The sequence below is a fragment of the Thermobia domestica genome, chromosome 6 (genome assembly GCF_964235325.1).
Source record: "Thermobia domestica chromosome 6, izTheDome1.hap1.1, whole genome shotgun sequence".
Taxonomy (NCBI): Eukaryota; Metazoa; Arthropoda; class Insecta; order Zygentoma; family Lepismatidae; genus Thermobia; species Thermobia domestica.
Window position 1 is genome coordinate 53,265,759 of NC_137459.1, and position 22,802 is coordinate 53,288,560.

The 22,802-nt window shown below is 32.7% G+C and overlaps 1 protein-coding gene across 2 annotated transcripts in view; it reads right to left on the bottom strand.

Moving 5' to 3' along the window:
• Window positions 1–205: 205 nt before the first annotated feature.
• LOC145687995 (myophilin-like) overlaps window positions 206–22,802 on the bottom strand; it is a 174,563-nt gene continuing 151,966 nt past the window's right edge. The window contains exons 4-8 of one of the 2 annotated variants that reach the window (XM_081761649.1): window positions 20,503–20,607; window positions 17,903–17,935; window positions 8,267–8,453; window positions 8,020–8,115; window positions 206–2,444 (exon numbers count right to left, since the gene is read on the bottom strand). In XM_081761649.1, the coding sequence (XP_081617775.1) occupies window positions 8,066–8,115; window positions 8,267–8,453; window positions 17,903–17,935; window positions 20,503–20,607 (375 nt within the window). In that variant the 3' untranslated portion in view covers window positions 206–2,444; window positions 8,020–8,065. The remainder of the gene's footprint in view (window positions 2,445–8,019; window positions 8,116–8,266; window positions 8,454–17,902; window positions 17,936–20,502; window positions 20,608–22,802) is intronic. The other variant, XM_081761650.1, reaches the window with a different exon arrangement.

Sequence of the window (22,802 nt, forward strand, 5' to 3'; positions counted from 1 at the left end):
GATCTCTACGTGAACCCGGGCACGGGCCCGAAGGGCGCAAATATTCCGAGGGAGTTGATTTTTTTCACAAAAAATCCGCTTTTTCCCGAATTTACTTGTTCAGATGTATGATGCGGATATGCGAGTATAACCGTTGCAAAGGACAAGTAATACTGAAGAAAATTACGCTTAAACCATGACCCTACGCCAAATAGTAATGTTGTAGTTTTTTTTTTTAATATATTTTAATAGATTACCTTCAGATTTTCAAAATTTCTTCTGCCCTTTGTTTTCAAGATAAATTGAAATTTTGCACACGTATTGTGTACATAACGTATTTTTCAGGAGTTTTTCAAATCCTTACGTGAACCCAAACCCGGGCCAGTGGGCGCAAAAATTTTGAAATTTGTTTTCGAAAAAACTCCCGGTTTTACCCGATTTTCCCGTTTCTCGTGTATAATACGGACAAATGAGTGGTACCGTTGTAAAAGAATGCTCTACTCTGAAGAAAGAAAAAAAAAACGAGGTATGAACCATGATCCTACGATTAGTAAGGAAGCAGTAGCTGTTTGAGTGAAAGTCTAAAATTTCCCCCAAAAAGTGAAAATCCCAAAAGGGTTAAACGAGATAGAGGGTAGGCATGACTTTCTCACAAAAAGAAGTTTGAAGTTTTACAAAAGAAGCGAGATTCTTTAAGGAACACTAAGAACAAACAGAAATAATATCAGGTTTGGAAGAGGAAAAAGCCTGATGCCTGAGAGAATGTTGAATCTCTAGTTTCATATTAAATGAATTAGAAACATATTATAATTTGAAAGAACTCTTCTGAGTTATCACACGAGGAAGAACTAAATAATGGTTATTACGTGAGTAACAAAAAGACAAAGCAAATTACTTTTAAAATGACCGAGGCTTTATCATAATTCAGTTATTGTTTACCCACAAATAAAGAAATAAAGTAGGTCCGAGATGTTCTCGCATTTCTCTAACAATATCAAAACTAAACGTATCTATAAAAGAAAAGCTTTCAAGATAGTACATCTTTCGTCTCAGCTGAAAAATAAAGACATAACGGGCAGATCTTGAAGCTGAATGACTGTATCTCTACCAAGTATAAACATTGCCGTATTAAAGCCATTCATAATTTTAATGACCTTAAATAATCGTGTATTTAAAAGGTCCCCTGTTAAGTGCAAATTTACAAATGTCATCGAAGAGCAAAATATTGTAAGTGAAGATTCAACAGCTTCACAACAATATTTGGAAAGTGATTATAAAAGAATTAGCAGCTTAATCACATTCAAGAACTTTTACATTCAGATGATAAAAGCATACAAGCTTACACATTAGTTCCCTGACTATAATAATTATGGCATCCCAAAATTACATTACGTTAACTTTATTACAAAATTATGTATAAAAAGATATATTTATACTGGAGGAAGTGTATTTTAAAATTTTTACTCATTTTTTTTTATAGAATATATGGAAAAAAAGGAAAGAAAAAAAGAAAAAGAATCAACTGGTAACTGGTAACCTGTATTCAACAGACCAATATCTTCTAATACAGACAAGCAATTAGTTTTCAGATACTATCCAATTAGCGCTATGATATTAAAGGCACAATTTATTTACACAGATGCAAACCACTGTCACGGAAAAAGAAACATTAATTAACAGTATATTCTTCTTCAAAACCACATAAACAATAAAAAGAAACAAACTTTTTACGAATAGAATTTAGCATGTAATTTCGATTAACTCAAAACATTTTATACTTTTTACTTATTAAGTTTATCTATTCTTTATACACATATAAACCATTTAATAATGTCAAGAGCTAAAACGGAAAATAAAATGTATAATCTAACAAATGGAGAAAAGAATATATTATATGAATACCGAAAGCAAAGGCAATTAAATATATTCACTTAAAAATATATATAAAATTCAGCAAATAATTAACAGTAAGTAAAAATTTCACACATACACAAACACGCATACTTACATTTGACTTGAATGTGACGCTACTTTATTTATCTAAACCTTAAAATAAGAGGTAACTTATCCAAAAGAGACATAATTTTTATAACAGAAAGTACACAAGTAACCATGAAAAAAACTTAGTCACTTTTTAAAATATAAAAAGAAATTACATCTCCATTTCTTGTTTCGGTATTATCGTTGTTTTTTTCTTTTTTAACCAACAAAAAGGAAGCAAACGTCCGTAACTTCTTGAGAGATATATAATAATGGAAGAAAGAAAAAAAAAATCAAACAATTCACTCATTAGATCTTCTCTTCGAACTTTAGTGACTACGTTGAAATGATCATAAGATATATGATATAAACTATGTATGATTTTATAAAAATCAATTCCTCATAGCATGGAAGATGAGAGAATGTACAACAGTACATGCTCAAGTTTTGAAGCATTGATGGCACTCCCTAACGTCGAATGAATTCTGAAAAAGAAAACAGTATATAAATACTACAGATAAAAACACAAATTACAAAATTATAATAAACATTCAATCCGTTATCATACAACTTACTTATAATAAGCAAGCAACAAATTATATCTTTAGAGAAATATAATTAATTTTACAGTCAGGTAAAATGAAATGCCTTTAAAAATAATTTCAATTACAAACATAAGAACAGCACACCGCAGAAAAGGACCTGAGCCACTTCAAAAAGTTTCAAAGAACACAAATTTTTCAATGATTTCAGTATATTTCTGTGCTTCAGTAGAATTTTCATGGGTACATGTATTTCTGTTGCTATATCGGGATGCAAATATTGCAATGGTTTTATCTCAATCTAACACAAACTCACTACTAACAACTGATACCGGGCAGCGTAAAAACGACCGAAAAGCGATAACATTGGAGGTTTTCATCTCCTTACTCCTGAGCAATATCTATTCCAATCAAAGCGAGTAATTTTTGGGGTGTAGATGTCCCATATAAAGAACACACAAAAGATTTTCAATTCTCCATAAAACCAATTTAAAGTTGGAGATTTTTATTTTTAGTATTTTGTTAAATAGTCCTATAGAAAACGTACAAGTATACCAAATTTCATTTTTTTTTTAATTACAATTTCAAGTACCTAAACATGAGATTCTAGGTCCAAAAAACGGGCCATTTAAATAACATGGGAATTTCTTCATCTCCCCTTCAGGCCCCCTAAAAATTGAAAATCACTTTTGACAATTTTTCTGTGGGTTAGTCTCGAAAAAAATAAAATCGTGCCAAATTTAAATTTTCCACTGGAAACCCGTTATTTTATATCAGTGAGTGAGTGAGTTCATGTAGTTTTATACATAGTTAGGAGAGGATTCAGGTCCCTTTCTGCAATAAATCAATATTTAGATGTTAATATTGACAAAGTTAATCACCTTTATACAAAGTAATTTGTTTATCCCAATAAGGTGCCACCCAAAATGAATAGCAGCCTATAGACAGGAATATTTCTGGTTACAAATTAATGAAGAAAAAAAAAATGGACAGAGAAAATTTAGAATTTATTCAGCCTAATAAATTGTATCTCACTTTACCCAATTTGGTTTAATATCATAAAATTAAGCGGCGTGGTAATTTCACCGAAGACATTAGAAAACTGCAGTGAAAATTCAAAAATGCACTGCGTAAATTTGATCTATTGATAGAAGTGATTGCACAAAAAACAAAACACGATGCTGCTGCATATTGTATAAATAGTTTGGAGAATTTGTGGCTGATTCAATGTAGGAAGACAAATATATGCGATTCATACATATACAGAGAAGTATAAATACATACAAAAATACTAATGTAGAATACCTGACGAAAGGTCAAAACTTTGGACGAGCAAATATAGCCAACACCATACAGGCAAAGCAAGTTGAAGTCACAGTATTTCATGCATTCGAGTTTTAGATTTGCAGGAAGAATATACAATTCCACGGAAAATGATATAAAATAAAAATTGACAGAACAAATAGGAGATAAAATCACAATGAGTTACGCTAAATGCCTCCCAGTAATTTGGTTTTTCAAAACTCTTGAACGCCGAAACACTTAAACAGAGGTTCCAAAGGAAAGAATACGTTTCTCTACCAATGTCTAGAAGCAACAAAACACATCACCAAGCACTGAATTCAAGAAGTAACCAAAAGAACGAACACGTGCATATAGGATGTAGTAGATTAAAATTGGCACGACGCAATTAAATTGATCGATGTGAGGAAGGATAGGAATCAATCCATATGGTTGTCCTAGAAGGATCCACCACCACAGGATATCCTGTTTGCCGATAAAGGCAACAAACTAAGTCAATTCACTACAGTTTCTAGAAATAACGTCCCTTTCCTTACTTCTGTCCACATGTTACACATGATCGTGCTTTATAACAGTGCCGACTTGTGAAAAACTAAACACAAGACACTTAGTTTTTCTTGTTGAATATATATATATATATTGAATAATTAGGGCGAGATTTCAAAATTGGAAGTCAGATCATTAACAAAATCAGGTCGAAGGAGGACTACAGGAGATGAGTGACAAAATAGTTGACACTGGAAAACTATATGAAATGGAAATTAATATAGAAAAATCGAAAGTTATGGGAATATCTCGTGAAAACGCGCCCTTACAAGTCAGGGTAGAACAAAGAGTACTTGAAGAGGTTGACCATTTCAAATATCTTGGAAGTATTTTGGCGAAAGGCGCGTACTGCACCAGAGAAATCAGGTCGAGAATTGCCATAGCCAAAGAAGCATTCAACGAGAAAAGATCACTCTTAACTAGCAGCCTTAATACAGGACTAAGAAATAAGTTAGTCTAGTGTTATATATGGAATATTGAATTGTATGGTTCAGAGATTTGGGCATTACGGAAGTTAGAGAAGAAATTCGAATTCGAAATGTGGTGTTGGAGAAAGATGGAGACGATAAAATGGACAGAGAGAGCAACAAATGAAGATGTTTTAAAAAGTATAGGAGAGAAGAGGACACTTTTAGCCAGCATCCTTCATAGAAATGCCAACTGGTTTGGACACATCTTGCGAGGAAATTGGCTTCTTCATACCGCCATAGAAGGAAAGATGGAAGGAAAGCGAGGAATAGGAAGAAGAACACAAATGATCGATGATTTGAATAGAAGAAAATATTGGGAGTTAAAAGAGAAAGCTGAAGATCGAGAAACTGGAAGAAGCATTCCCAGGCCAAAACCAAAAATTAAAAATACATTATTTCTAGGACCTGCTAAAAGGCAGAATAATAATAATAATAATAATAATAATAATAATAATAATAATAATAATAATAATAATAATACAGAGAGAAAAATGCCTTTCTTTCGATCTTCAATACCTTGTTCTCAAACAAAGGAACTGCACAAAGAAAAAACATGAGAAATGAATAGTATCATCAGACATGCGCAGTCTTTATTACGATCGGGTTCCCCTTCATAAACATGAGTAGCTTAGAAAATTCACAAATCAAGCAACATACGTAATTTTAACGTTATATATTATATGATTATGTTACTCTTATTCTTTTACAGTATGTTACTCTTTTCCCCATATTCTAATCAATTTTTTGTAAATATTTATTTTATTCCCTATCAAAAAACTAGAAAAGAACTGAAATATTTAAAATAAATCCACAATTTGAAAGAAAACTAAAGTTTCATAATTTGGAGTGGAAAAATTATTTCTCAGAAGTTTGAGGTTTTCTTCGGCATTTGTTGTAAATGTAAATTATTTTAAAGTGATATTCTAAATTTTTGTGTGATAATTAATCTTATTTGCTCAAATTCAGTAAGAATGTATGAGAGCTTTTGGAAATTTTCGCAGGATACCCACCATTACACAAGATCAGGTGACTACAATTGACTAATATTAAATGCCGGTACACGTTGGTGGAAACTGATTTGTGGAAACTTTGCACATATTGTCCAATTGGAACGAAATACCATAGAATGTTTGTCTGTAGAGGGCGTAATGATCATAGTGGCTACAAAATGGATGCTGTTGGTAGTTTCAACATCGGATAAGTGTACTCGTGTGTGGATCACGGTTTGTCTACAATGTCAAGACGACGCCAACGAAAGTCTATTATGCAATTAAGTGATTTCTAGCGTAATTGTGATAGAGGCTGGCTGGTTGGATGTTTCGAAGAATCGCAGTTTTTATGAATTATAGAGTATTCATTATGCATTGGTGGTGTGGACAAAAGGAGACTGAGGGTTCACATAGCAGACGTCCCTCCTCCCAGGTGAAAGCATTAACATGAATGGATTGTTCATAGCAGGTATACTTTTCCGCGTTCCTCTCGCATAATTACTCCTGACATCTGCTCATTGCCAAGAATATCTTCGGTCGTATCGAAAAAGATAGCAGTGGCAAGGCAAATAGAGTGTTGTGGTATTATTCAGCTATTCAGTGATGAGAATGGTTTGTTTCGCACACAATGGCGGTCATGAGCGTGTTTGTGTGCAGATAAGCAGGAAAATCCGAAGTGTGTTCGTAGTTGCCATATAGGATACACACAATACATTCTCATATGGGGGGAAATAAGGTACGCGTTCCATTCTCTGGTTTTTATTTCTTGTTGTATGAGTAGTATGTTATACATTCGTGACATTGTCAATCCTGTCCTCTGACCTTATCTGGAACGAAATCTCATGTTTCAGCAGGATAACGCAAGTTCCCATAGCGACAGGGCTCCGGACCTAAACCTTATTGAACACACATGGAACAATGTCTGACCACTAGTAGAGCTTGGGAAACAACCATTGCCCACTTACGCCAAAATCTACAGCTAGCGTGGAAATACCATACCCCAGATAGATATTCAACATCTTCACCGGTTTGTGTGGCCACTCCGAATCGTTGCACTGCTCTCAAGGCGAGAACTATATGATTTGAACACCCTTACAACATGTTTGGGACGTCCCTCGAGCGTCACGTGGAGTAACTGCTACCTACCATCTCACAATCTTTTCTACCAACTTAGGTCAGATCTGTGAATTCCTATTGCGTGTTATTATATGAGTTTCCACCAGTGGAGCTCTAACAAAAATAAATAAATAAATCTTATACATACAAGGGGCATTCACTATATATTCTAAGCCTAAAGGTGACACAACAATTATGGGATGATGAAACTCGGTGAAACAATTGTATTGTCCTTCCTTAGTCTAAAAAATAAAATAAAAAGCGCTGCCATTTATCGTCCGGTTTTAGTAAGTGTGGAACATTAATACCCAGCAATGTCTACGATACCCAACGAACGGCTGTTTCCAAACCTGCTATTTAACAATGTGGATTCCAGCATTTTCCTCATCCACCCTACTCCCCAGACTTGGTCCCAGTGACTTTTTCTTGTTTCAAAACCTAAAAGAGACACTTTTGTGGTTCACGTTGCAACGTGTTGAGTTAACGTTGACCCTTTGTGCTGTCCAAAACTGGTTTGATGAATATGACAAAACATGTTTTTATGCTTTCATTCGACGTCTTACTGATTGATGTACTAAGTGTATTAAGACAGACATCAAGCAAAGTTATCTAGAAATCGGAGTCGTACTTTCAAACTTTCATCTACTCCTTAATGGTGTATGTTAGGAAGCTCCTCGCACACATGCATGTACTTTCTTTCGTCTTTCTCAGCTGGGGGATTTCCATTCTGATGAGGATGATTTATAGATTTGTCAAAATGCTTAACATTGTGTTTTGTTAATGATTTTTGGTGCAGTCTTGAAAGTAATTTTGTAAGTATCATGCATTTTATAGAAGTAATTAATTTAGTATTACGGAAAATAGAAATAGCTTCACAAAAGTTTTAAATAAAGGTTCCCATTACCATCGAAATCCATTAGCAAAAATAAAATTAACAATATTACGCATAGGGTTTTTAATCTTGGGATATTTACATTTGTATTGAGATGATGTGTGAAAAGCAAAAACATATCTGGTATTTGCTTAGGAATTAATCATGCTACATGAAACCAAGAGTTTCTTTGTTGACACATTTTGTACCTAATCACAGTATACCTGAAAAACCATTTTGCTTTGTCCTTTTCAACATCTTTCACGTCTTTTAACTACGTCTAATATTGGCAGCATCTTGATCCGGAAAAAGTTTTAATCCTATCAGAAAAGAAATACACGTTATCAGTGCAATACATCCACAAGAATAATAACTTCATACACTCCAAAAACTAGATAATTTCCCACTGAGCTTAACTCGTACCTGATAATTTTATTACACGGATCACGATTGCCTTGTTAATGTACTTACCGTCAGGTAAAATTTGGCGAGTATTTCCGAAAGCTGTCATTCCTGATTGACTTGCGCCTCTGTTGCTTCCGTATTGCAAACCAATGATCTTGTTGCTCTCAGCCAGCTGTTCTGGTGTAAACACCCGCTTGTTTTCGTCAGCAACTTTCACGCCCAACGTGGGGCCATTGAAATGCTTCTTCTGTGCCTATGAAAAAAATAATTCTCTACTAAGAACAAGTAATGTCACACTTCCTTGCATGTAATTAATGGATAATACAGTATATTAAATACCCATCTAAGACAAATAAAATACTATGTAAAGAGCTACACTTGTACATGAATATGAATACCTTCAAAATCTTTCTTCTAACATCTCTAATCTCAACTCACATGAAAGAGAGGCAAAATGAGAGAGACATCTGATTCTTTGAGACATAAAATATACGTACTAATCTATTCACAGACTTCCTCTATTTGACATGTATGTAGTATGCGACTGAGCGATTCTGCTTTACAAACTTATTCAACAATAAAGTTATAAAATGACGGGACTTGCCATATTTTACGGACTATAAGACACACCTTAATTTTTAAACATTTAAAAAAAAAAATACCGTAACATTTTTACCACTTTTAGCGACTGGTACTTTTTTTTTTTTTTTTTTTTTTTTATCGACTAACAGATTGACTGGTTAGTTCCATCGTCGCATGTTAGAGGCGCTACGGTTCACCTTGTTTCCACTTTTTCGCAGAGTTTACGGTCTGTATATTCAAGTCTGTGGTTCTGGGTTTGTGATGGTGGGGCGGAAGGAAGACAGTGTTAGCAAGCTTGTGAATCCCGGCAACTCGTTCGTCGCATCGGTGCACTGCCGCTGCCAGTTGAATCCAATGTTGTCGCGGCATTGAACATATGGCCATTTTTAAGACTGGTGGGAATTTTAAATCAAACACTGGACATTTTTATATTAATTTCGAGTATAAGAAGCACCTGCATTTTGGAGGCAATTTTTAGAAGAAAAAGTGTGTCTTATAGTCTGTAAATTACGATACTATTGTCGGAACTTGAATTCAGTGCAATTAGCGAGTTTATAGATCATCATGCAAGAGAGATACCCTTTCTCACCAATAATATCTCGTCTTCAAAAGAGTGATTATAGTACCTCGCCGTATGACCCGGCTGTATGTATGTGTATGAAAATCGCCATTATGTACGTGAGTGAAAACTGCCATTATTTATGTAAATATACGACGATAGTTTCTGAAACCTTGGATCTGTTTGAATCAAACTTTTCAAGAACTGTTCAGAATAATCCAGAAAAAAATCTTTTAGGCACAACACTTTAAACGTCTAGGACGAAATCAAGTACAAGCAATGGATTGCGAATGTCACTGCATTTGAGATAATTATTTTACTAAGGTGGATTAACTAAGTAGTTATAAACAACGGAGTTAACGTTTCACATTGTGAAACTTTGGCAGATTTCCGAATTATGCGAATTCAATTTTGAAACTCAAAATAATAGATTTAAAAGTTTCGCCTGCAGTAGAAGGATAAAGTGAGAGGTGCAACTTGTTCGTCGGAAGCCGGATCCACATCAGAAACAGTTTATTTGTACCTCTTACAATTATTACTATGTAGGAATTATTATTAAAATAGGAAGTTGCAGTAGTTCTTACTACTTCTGGCTTTGTTGAAGAATGCTGAAACAAAATCTATTTTTGCAATTAGGAATCCATACCAAAAATTGTTTCTGCCTCCTATTACCGATTTTACTCTATAAGAATCAAGATTAGAAGCAAAAGTTGTAGCTGATTTCTACCATTTTTACTAATTTTAGTTGCAAGAGAGAGGAATAAATTTGGAAATGAAACCGATTCTTGCGATACTCAATTCATTAAAAAGAAAATAAATAAATAAATAAATAAAAAAGAAAAAAATCTTCTTATTTATCACTGTTTGCCACTATGGTGATAAGTGTTGAAACCGGAAACTATAAATTTATATGACTTCCGGCTTGTATAGAAAGAGAAAGGTCGAGATGAAAATTATTTTAGGGATGCTTGATCCATATGAAAAAGTCGTTTCTCACTAGATCTTACAGTTTTTGCTCTATGAAGATCAATACTGAAACTGGAACAAGTAATAAATTTCTACCACTTTCAGTTCTAGTAGAGATATGTGGATGAAGATGGTATATTTTCTTGAGACACTGAATCAGTTACAAAAAAAAAGTTGTCCCTATGTGTTACCATTTTTGTTCTATGGTGATCAACGTTAAAACTGTAAATGGTAAATTTCTATCATTTGGAGCTTGAATAAAGGATTAACAGAAGATATGGAACCTATTCTTGCGACGATGAATCGATTTCAGAAAATCTCTTTTCAGTATCTCTTACAGTTTTTGCTCTGATACCTGTTGATAGACTGACAAACATTCTCTATGTCTTCCGTTCAGACTACTTATATATATATATATATATATATATATATATATATATATATATATATATATATATATATATATATATATATATATATATATATCAATCATAGTTTGGCGGTCTAATAATCAAATCTCATAGTATACAGCATCAACAATATCACTAGAGCCTTTTATATGAGGCTCCAGACCTGCAGACTTGATATCCTTTAATAAGCAGCAAGAAACGCAAAATCCTTTGGTTACGTAGTTTGTCCAACAAACTTCTAGATACAGTCTCCAAGAACAATTTACACTGAAATAATTTATCATCATCATTCGACAGTGGGAAGAAGGTGCAAGGAAGTCGGCCAGACGCAATATTTAAAGGCACCATCCCAGTATTTATCTGAGACATTCAAGAAAAAATGGTAGTTCCCTTTCGACCGGAGAGGAATTAGTATATACTAAAAGAAGGGGAAATGTATGAGCAATTCAAATATTCAGTGTCATATTAATTAGTTTTATCATATTTTATTAGACAATATTTCTGAATTAAAAATTAGCAGATAAAGCTGTAACTTTCAAACAATCTGTTTCCAAATAAACATAATGTAGCACGATATTAGTACATTCATCACAGGATAAGAGATAGGAATGTTTACTCTCAAATTTAACAGTAGACTTATTATTATTATTATTATTTGTTAATGGTGAATTCATTTTATTAATAATAAATCATTAACTATTATTATCATTATTTATATGTTGCAAATGAAACAGTAACTTAAACTCGGCAAGAATATCGTGACCTTGAAAAACTTTTTGTCAACTTCACCTCCTCCGCAATCAATCCCTGGCGACTAAACTGTACAGAATGATCCAACGCAAATAGTATCGTATCTATAGTATCCCATCTATATATTAAACCTCCTTCAAAAAGTACTTGCACATAAAACATCAGTTAGTCACTAATTTGGCTCAATTAGTGCTACTGTGCTAACAGGTGCTACTATGTGCTATTTTACTGTATAAAGTGGTCAATTTAGGGTTCGTTGTATATTGTTATGTTCTACTACTAAGAAAATTAACGGTACTCTGATCTTGGGGCCAGAGTTGAAGAAGCATATGACATTGGTGCAGGAATAAATAGCTGCTGTAGCATGGTGCTTATTCTATGTTCAAGGCTACAATGTACTTTTTTTTAGCTTTTAAATTTTACTGGTGTTGTTGACATAAAGCTTTCAGATGCAAATTTATACAGTATCTATGTCTACGGTTAAAAGGACCATTCTTTTTCTGGTTCAGTGGTCAACGAAACATGACTCATGAAAACAGAAAAATAAAGAGCACTAAGTATTTGTAGAATTTATTTATAGAATTTCTTGTATTTCACAACATTTGAAGCTTAAGTTTTATCTAAAGTTAAAATTGACGAACTGATAAAGTTTTTTTTTTTCTAGCTCTCTCTTAAAGTCTTGTCACAGTTCGTTAATATATTCCAGGTATTAGTTTTTAAAATCCTTTATTAGAATAATGAGATAAATTCGAATACTTACTAGAATATTTTAAACATTTGTAATACTTAAGTTGGAACTACGACTTAGAACTGATTTTCGCACAAGAAAAATTTGACCAATTGTTAGTCTTAGTAATGTAGACCTGCCTTCTGACTGTGACAAACTGTGAACCGACAAGAAAAATTTCTAAACTCGCCGATTCATTTTCTTTTCATCTTTTTTTCTTAAAGATTATAGTAATAGTACTGTATTTTTGTTATATATTAGTGTCTTTATTTTGAAATATTAATGTTCTGTAATATATAATATTCTGTAATAAATAAATATAGTAAAGCTGACGAAGTACTTCAATTATTGCAGGAACATTGTACACACGTGTTGAAAAACTCCTCGGAACTTTACCCTTCTCACTAAAGTTTTCTACACACTCCCACAAGCTTTATTATTATTATTATTATTATTCTAATTCTTGAAAGCATATGCTTTCAAGAAAGTTATGAAAGAAACAATATATATAGTGTTCAGTTGGTACGATCTTATCTATGATGAACATACATGATTTCCAGAACGAGAAGAAGGTTTTTAATTTACCTATTTAGAGTGCAATGTTCCTTTGCTTTCCACCACAGAGGTTTTATATGAGGCGGATTTACAGTTAAACATGTAATCAAAGTGATATGAAAATTTCACCAGGAATCAAACCCGGGTGTCAGAGACCAAAGGCGAGAATGTTAACCATTATCCATAAGGGAGCTCTAAAGTAGGTATTGGTATTTTAATTGGGATGATTGCTTTGTTTAAATCGCCAAAATGACATTTATAAAATTAACTAAACGTATATAATTAATGATGATTGATGTTATATTTTATTCCGGGACTGGAAACATATCAAAATTCCTCTCATGTGTAATGCGAAAACTAACCTTTTAATACAGAACATAATATTTTTATTGTCGTTAAGTCCATACTTTGGTAAAAGCGACGTCAGTGGAATAAATCATACTGTTGAGTGTATTTTTTACCTTACAAAATAGTCTGAACAGCTACAACGTAACAGAATAGATGTCAGGCTACGGTCAGTGTCCTTGGCTCCCTTCGCTCTCGGATGGTGGCCTTTCTCCCCCCCCCCTTTTTTTTTTTTTAATGTCGAACTATTGTGGTGCAATACAAGCATTCAGTGCGAACTTCAAATGCATACCTGTGTCCACTAGTGTATATTAAATATTTTGTTAATTAAATTACATATATTGTAATCAAGTTACGATTCATTTCTCCAAACGAGCTCCCTTGTGGCTATGCGGTTAGTGTACGCGCCTTTGGCGTGGGAGACCCGGGTTCAATTCCCGGCGGGAGTTCATGTGGTTCGGATTCCACATTAATCAGTAGGTCTACGTCTCATATAGCCTCGCTGCTGAAAGGGACGCTAAACTAAAAATCTAATCTAATCTAATCATTTCTCCAAACAAACAACAATTAACGAGGCGTAAGGAAGGTTTAGTAAATAATGGGAATGCTTTTGTGCATGCATTCCGAACACTTACAATATATACGTATTTGCTAACAATAAAATTTAGTGGTATTACCAATAAGCATATAAATTTTGAGATTCAACAAATTCATTAATGCTGAAAAAAAAAATGGTACTAGACTGTTACATACTTTAGTTTAAATTTATCCAAATGGACATAATTCAAATAGGTTGGTAATATTCATAAATGTTATACTTACAATAACATAGCTGTTCAACTTTAGATAATCTAGTATAGAGTTTATCAATTTATTTACAAAACTAAATTACTACATCGAAATATTTACGAAATATAAATGCATGTATATCTTGTCCATATGCCAAGTGGGAAAGTTTTGTTTTGTAAACATTAATACCATATCAGGGTATAGATTAATCACAGTTATAATTTTTAACTTAGAAAACAGCGATTTGCTATGTTCATTGTTGGACACATCACTACTAATCGTATGAGCACATTCTTTATGAAACATCTTGGACGTAAGGTTCCAAATTAATTACATTGGTAGACGTTTATAATCCACACAGAAGTAATATTGAAAACCTTTTAGGAGACCTTGAAGAAATAACTCATTGTTTTAGTAACAGTATAATGTACATATTAGGTGATTTCAATGTCGATACATTAAAACCAAAAGAGAACGAAACTATATATTATAATTTGTTTATTAATTCAAATGGTTTATGTCAGGCTAATGTAAAATACCCAACAAGGGTTACTGATAAAAGTGAATCTTTACTTGACCATGTCATTATTAACAAACTGGAACATGAGGTGCAAATTAATAATATAGCAATAGATCTTAGCGATCATAATATCTTAATTATGAACACTAGCTTAACTCAGGTCCAGTCTTCAGCGACTAAGCTAGAGGTTCAAAACAGTTGTGCTAAAATTGATTTTAAGAAAGCAAATGATTATTTTTTTAAGAAATGAGTTAATTTTGATGGGAATAACATCAATGAATGCTATAATCAATTAATTTCGTATATAAATGTTGGAATTCAAAAAGCTACAATTAATCGCAAAAATATAGTTAAAACTCGTAAGTATTACAAAAATAGTTGGATGACTGAACATTTATTATCACTAATACGTAGAAGAGATAAATATTTTGTTCTTACAAAAAAAATATCCTGGAAATAATTTCATACGTGAAGAGTACAAGAACGTGAGAAATTTAGTTACGAAAGAGAAACGAAATCTAAAAAATGCGTTTTATCACGAACAAATTATGAATAATATAAATGACCCTCGAAAATTTTGGTTAGTAGTTAATGAGATTTTAACAAACACAACCCAGCATAAAAAATCAGAAGTGGCTAAATTACGTGTTGGTGAAATAGAAATAGTTGACCAAGAAGTACCTAACGCACTTAATAAATATTTCACAAATTTAGGAATAGACTTGGTATCTCAAATCTCTAAAGTACATGACCAAGAGTACGGTAATCAAAGCAGGGTTAATTCGTTTTACTTCGAGCCTGTGACTGCTGATGAAGTTTTAGCTGTTATTAACTCACTAAAGATGAAAAGAAATACGGTAAAAGATAATCTTACCAACGAAATTTTTAAAAAATGTAAAAATACATTAAAGTACTGTTTAGCTGATTTCATTAATCTTTCTTTTGAGCTTGGTTCATTTCCGGCTTTGTGTAAAGTAGCAAAAGTTGTACCAGTTTTTAAAGGGGGTGATAAATTACAACCAGGTAACTACAGACCTATTTCCACTCTAAACTGTGTGTCAAAAATAATAGAAAAGTGTGTATACAATAAGGTAATTAGGTATCTGGAGTCATTTAACTTCTTTTACGAACACCAATATGGATTCAGGAAAAAGTGCAGTACATTAAATACAACTGTTGATTTAGTAATTGAAGTAGAAGAGGTTTTAGACAACAATAAACTAGCAGCAGGGTTATTTATTGACTTAAAAAAGGCCTTCGATACAGTTGGCCATGCAATCTTGCTTAAAAAATTGGAAAAAACTGGAATAAGAGGAGTGACTCTGAAATGGTTTAAAAGTTACCTGAACAATAGAACACAATATGTGTATGTTAATGGTCAAGAAAGCATTGCATTACCAGTTCTTCATGGTGTGCCACAAGGGTCAGTTTTAGGTCCACTATTATTTTTGATTTATATAAATGACATAAAGGAGTTAAACCTCAAAGATAAAGTTGCTTTATTTGCAGATGACAAAACAATACTTTATGTTGAAAACTCTGTCCAAGAACTATTGTGTAATATAAAATACGATTTAAACATTTTAAGTCGGTGGCTTTGCGAAAACAAATTGGTGCTTAATCCCTCCAAAACAGTGTTTCTAGTGTTTCATAAGCCTTCATTTAAAACACGGATCCCTGACAAACTACAGGTAGATGAATTGACTATACTCAGAGCATGTACTGTAAAATACTTAGGTCTGGTACTGGATGAAAATATGAAATGGGACAAACATATATTAATGTTAACACAGAAGATATCACCAGTTGTGGGAGTTCTCAGTCGTTTACGTAATATCGTACCAAATTCAAGTGTTAGAGCAGTATACTATTCACTCATACAATCCCACCTATCTTACTTATCGGTAATCTGGCAGAATAGTAGGCAATCAGATATAAAGAGATTAGCAATTCTCCAAAAGAAAGCAATAAAGTCAATGTATGGATTACCTCCCAAATTTTCCAGCAATAGTTTGTACATGGCCTCAGGAATATTACCACTAAATTTAATTACAAAAGTTCAAACAAGTATTTTAATCTACAAAATTATAAATTCCCAGACACACATTAATCTCAGGCTTCAAAAAAATAACGATATTCATGAATACAATACTAGACGTAGAAATGCACTACATATAAGAAGAATGAACTCAACTAACTATGGCACAAAGAGTGTCAAATACAGTCTACTCAAAACGTATAACGACCTTCCAGATAAACTTAAAAATTGTTGTAGTGAGTATATATTTAAGAAACAGGTGACACAGCATTACTGGGAGCAGTTTATAGCTCATTGTAAATAACTGTCACGCTATATGATATTTCCCTAAATTTGTTGTTAATGTAAATTACATATATAATCCATAACTATAAAAGTTTCTGTTCACGTATTTCAGATATTGTTATTCAAGTTAACATCTTATGCAATATTTTGAATTTCTATTATTGTTCCGGGTATTAGTAGTTACCATGTATTTCCTTTTCTTATATATATATATATATAATGTACTTTATTTCCATTATTGTTTTTTTTTTCTTTATTTTATTTGTCTCTTTTTAGTCTATGACAAACATATATTGTCATGTTATATTATTATTGAAGTATGTACGTATTGGATTGTACTGCCCCTTAATGTGAGCATTAGCTCGTTGGGGCCAAAGGAAAGTGAATAAATAAATAAATAAAATAAATAAATAAATAAGTTTATAAAAAGAATTCTGAACTCTTGGACCTATTTTCAAAAACAACGCATTTTCGCAACAATCTCCTTCAAAACTGCAAATTTACGTCAAATCAAATTGAGTGGCACTATTGCGATCCCAACAGATCTTATAATTTCATTCAGGATGAAAAAAAAGCCCTTTATTTCTAATTAGACGTAAGCTTAAGATGGAGCGTAATTCACGAAAACAGGCTAGCGTGAGTTCAGGTTAACTCATTTTCAAATTACGAGTTTAAACGTGAACTTGGCTCACATCTTCCTCTTTAAGCATGAACTCAGCTCAGCTCGTTTACAAATCGGAATTTGAGAGTGAACTCCGTTCAGATTTTTCACTTTGGACGTGAGTTGTCTTATTTATTTTCAAATTATGACTGAGTGTAAATTAGCTCACATTATATTTTAAGCATGACTTGGCATACTTCTGACAGAAATAATTGACAAAATGAACTCACACAACTATCCAGATACATACAATAGGTAGCAAATATAAGACGAATAGAAAGCAAATATGAAAGAAAATTTGACAGCTAGACATCACAGTTTTTGAGCAAACTTTCCAGCAATCTCTTAACAATATTACTTCTACAATTAAATAATGGGGAAGGTGAAAATTAGTGCATAGTTATGAGGAACGAAACTAGCGTGCATTTAGAGAACGTCCCTGGTAAACATTCACCGCTACCTGCAATAACCACATCCAACGCACAGCTACACTGGGCGCTTTTGCATGCACTTACCATTCCACCTAAGGCAAATAAACAGTCAACAACCTGGAATTAAAGAAGAGTACAATTAACACAATATAAACATTAACTGAGTCAAGGTATAACAATTATTTTCATTGAATAATAAATAATATTAGTATACATACACGCATTCATTTAATATTAATATTGCTTGAAGGCTAAATCACATTTATACAGTTCTTGAAATATACTTTTGTTTATTTTAAAAAACACATTTCAAACTTAACGGTTTCAGAAGTGATCAATTTACACACTTCTCACAGTTAACTCAAACATATGAAGTCGCTGACCAGCTGGTATTATATTAAACTAAAATTTTATTTAATTAAAAGAGTTTCTTAAAAAAAAAAAAAAAAAAATCAATATTTTAATAATTAAAGCTGCCACGAGATATGATACCCAATTAAAGTGATATTACACTTTTGTATTTCAGAGTTAAAATAAAAGTACAGTTAAATTCTACTTAAAATATGTAGCAATATGTATGGTAGTTAAAGAAATTAATCTACGAAATAAAGCAAAACACACCCATTAAAGATAAAATTTTAGGAAACCTTAAATACTCCTATCACGGGAGGCAATCGGAAAAGAAATTCTGGAATTAATAATTATTTCAAATCTTTAATCACATTCCAACGAGGAAACATGTATCTTCCAATCTTCATGCTTTATGTTCTAAAGAATATTCAAAACTCTTATGCATTTTTTTTCTATTCATGCAATACATTTTTAAAATAAAGTGTATTATCTTCTACAAAAAAAAGTAAATAACTCAAATTGTTTCTTCCTTTGATGAATGACAAAAAATAGGTCCGTGTTTAGTCTCCTTGTAAACTTGTTTCTTTAAGATCTATTCTACCCTGGGTAAAGTAACAACTGGGGAAAAACTCAAGTTGTAACAAGGAATTTAGATACTTTTATGAGTAGAATCTTTCAACATGGGGTTGAACCAACTATGTTTATGAGCAACAACGAATCGAAATATATATTAAGGAAATTTCTTAACTGCCAGATTACTAGGCACAAGAAAAATTATATATATATCTGCCCATTGTTCTTTTCAAATTTAAAAGTAAACCAATTCTCTCTATTTAAAAGCGTTCAAGTATTGATGAAATTGAGGAAGTTGTAAACTAGGACAAGTATGCCCAATTTCGCAGCATATTTTATGTTTTAATATACATTATCAATTAGAATATTAGCAAATAACAGCAGACTAGATTATTTTATTGGAAAATTCTGAAGTGAACAGATACATGTGTGTGGTCACATTTTGCTTTTAGAAATTTAGTAATTTCTTTGGCCTTTAAATTTAGATTAAAATGGTTCCCAATTTCGAAGTTGTTTTTCCTTATTTTACAATAGGGTTGGCGAATTTCGCAACTTCTTTTTGTTATTGATTTGCAATATATGTTACGTATTATATAATTACTCCAGTTAATAAATTTACTACAAATGTGAACATCTGGGCATTTTCTACATCACATATTTGTAATATATATATTAAATAAAAACTTTTATAATTTAAATTAGCTACTGTAAACAAATTGCAGCTACACAAGATAAACTATTCAAATATAATAAGCCTCATGAAATACACATTGAACAATAGGACATAAAAGAGAATTGTATACAGCTAATGAAATAAACAATGTAGGCCTAATAAAAACAATACCTAGCTTACATGACAGAACAAGTGAGAAATGAACAAATGCTCTGACGTAAATGTACCTTCCTCATGATTTCCTTTCACCTTCACCTCACAGAACTCTCAAATGTTACAGCTGCAGTGTAAATAGACTACATAGAGGCCTAGGTGTTAGATTTACACTGTAAATCCAAAAATTGAAGTCCGACAAAGTAAGGCATTCAATGGTCACCATCTCCTTTTCTTAGACTACACCAAGTTTTATTATTATTATTATTATTATTATTATTATTATTATTATTATTATTATTATTATTAACGTAGCAGAACTTTAAACTGTCCTAATAATAATGTTCAATGTAAAAAGCATTTATACTGTTTATATCTCCACAACAAAAAATCCACCAATGGTATGGTTATGTTTTACAACGTTACTAGCGAAAGAGCTTTTTAGCTGTCTGATTTTACTTGTACCGGGGCTAAAAATAAATAAGTTGTAATGTTCATCTACTGCCACATCATTAAACCAAAACATCATAGCAATATTTTATTCATTCTATTTATCCAGAATAATGTTTTAAAATAAACTTACCAAATTAAGCCTGTAACTGGCTTTCAATAGGTACGAAATTTTTAAGTACACCATTACAATCCTTGTCATTTTCCACTTACATTTACATTCAAATAATTTACCTACCTTTACATTCAAATAAACTGTTCTATAAATACCTGTTGAAATGGGGAGCTGTGTTTCGGGTCCTAACACATTACTACTTATATTTCACCTAGTTTCTTAAAAATCCTCTAGATGGCAGAAAAGGAAAATATTCCTTTGAATAACAGAATACCTCACCTCAATCATCAGTGGTTCATTGTACTTCCGTAACTTTTCACAATTTTGTATTAGTTCATTTTATGAGGTACTTTGCTTCTGAGTACTTACCATATACAAGTTCTTGTGTTCGTAGAGGTCGTTCACTTGAAACAAATCTTGTGACTTCAACCCATAGCTAACACATCCTTTCAGAAACATTTCCACGTTTTCTCTCTGAAATAAGAAAAAGAAGGTGAAATTTGTGACTATGACTTTGGGATGGAACAAATTCGTCCAAATATTGGCAAGTGCTTTCATAACATCATCAAACATAGTACCTTAAGATTTGGAAAGCTTTCTTAGAAAGAATAATACGGGAACAAACACATTGAATAATAATAGTGGCGAAGTCTTGTTATATACACACTTTTATAAAATAAAAAAATGATAAAAATCATAAATTTTTCGGGTGTATAATGTGTAGGAAAGGTTTGAACTTGGTAGAAGTGTGACCAGCGTTTTACGTTTACAAGTAATATCTGTTGAAAGATGTTAGCATAAATTTTTAATTTAACCCCTAAAGTAAGAATTCTATAATGAGTTTATGCTTGAAACGAAAATTTCAAATGTATATACACTTGTCGAGAAAACGCCCTGAAAATTTATGGTTAAAACCTCATATCCCTAGTTGAAAGGAATTTCACATAATAATAGGCCTAATAATAATAAATGATTTGTTATAGAGTGTACTTTTGTGTGTGGATATTGCCCTGAAAATGTGAAAATCTGGCCTCCCAACTGGCAGGTATTTTACACATTTTATTTATTTATTTACTAGCTGTAGGTGTATGGGAAATATCTGAATCCTCTTCTCCCTTTGGATACGCACTTCAATGAAAATGCAATGATAGTAATCCATAACATACTCTACTTTTGGCATAAATTATGAAATACCCTATCCGCATAAACTTTAATTGAAGCAACATAAAACAAACCTTGATGTAGATGTATGTTCCAAAAGTTACTTCAAGTGGGTCAGCCATTTCCTCGATTCCAAAAACTATGGACTCGACAGACACTATTCTCGGTCATTTTGGGTATTTCATTTTCCATTCTTTCTCAACTACCGTGCCGATGGGACCTATAAAAGTGGGCTCTAGAGTTCGGTAGTCATCTTATTGATTTCAAAAACTATGGGTTCGACACTAATATGTGTAGTTTTCGAATATTTTTACATGTCACCCCCTTCTGACCGCACGCAGGGGATGCTTAGAGTGTCCCTGCAGAATTTTATGCACGCATTTGCATATGTGTAGACCAACGCAGAATTTACTTCCAACAAGGACAACCGAACATTCAGTCAGCAACGTCAATTACAAACCACATATACATTTATATCTCCTACCAGTGGCGGATCCAGGGGGGTGACGATTGGGGCGATGCCCTCCCCCGCCAGAAAAGGAAACTTTAAAATGTTATATATAAATAAAACCCATCCCAGAGTTTGGAGCTCTTAAAAGTAGCTCTAAGTGTAAGTATTACAACCCCCCCCCCGGAAGTCCGTCCTGGGTCCGCCCCTGTCTCCTACCTAGCCGTGAGTTCCACTTTGTCAATATCTATTCAATGCTACGTACTGGTTTGAGTACGTGTTTTTGAAAAACTTAGAGCAGCATCCACAAATAAATTCGAAAATGATGGCGTAAAGATAAATAATTAAGCAGGGTAATTAGAAATTCTTCAAAGTACTAACTGCATTCTAAACACATGTACTTGGTTTGAAGATTCATCATAATAAGACGACTAAAGATGATTTCAAGCAAAATGCAAAGTATATGTTGAATCTGCATCCGAAAGTATAGAAGTTATTTCTGACTCGGTACAGGGGTAGTTTCGTGGAATTTGAGATGAGATTTCGTCAACAACTGAGTAAAGGACAAATTAATTTTTGATCTCAAACTAAAGCGAAAATATCGCAACACGGAATATCAATTTTTGTATCCTTTTCAAGAGATAATAAAACTACTTTTCAGCTATTATCAAGTGAAAAAAAAGTCGAGGGGAACTGAAGATACTTTCACAATGATTTTCATTAGATTATTTTTTTAGTTTGATTTTTATTTCGTATTGACGACAAAGGAAAAGAAGAATAAACATGAAAGTCTGCTTTGAATTTTCAGGATATTGTGCAGAGCATTGGAAGTGGTATGAGAGAAACGGAGCATACTGAAGGCTCTATCGAAAAGATGAGATAGAATGACTGGACACCTCGCAAGACATGGAGGAATCACGCTAGAAGCTATGGAAGGAATTACAGGAGGAAAAATACCTAGAGGAGAGGCACAATTGAAATATACAGACCAAATAATGAAATACATAGGAAAGTAAAGCTGAAAAAAAAAAAAAACACACGAAAAGTCTGGCCTAGGATA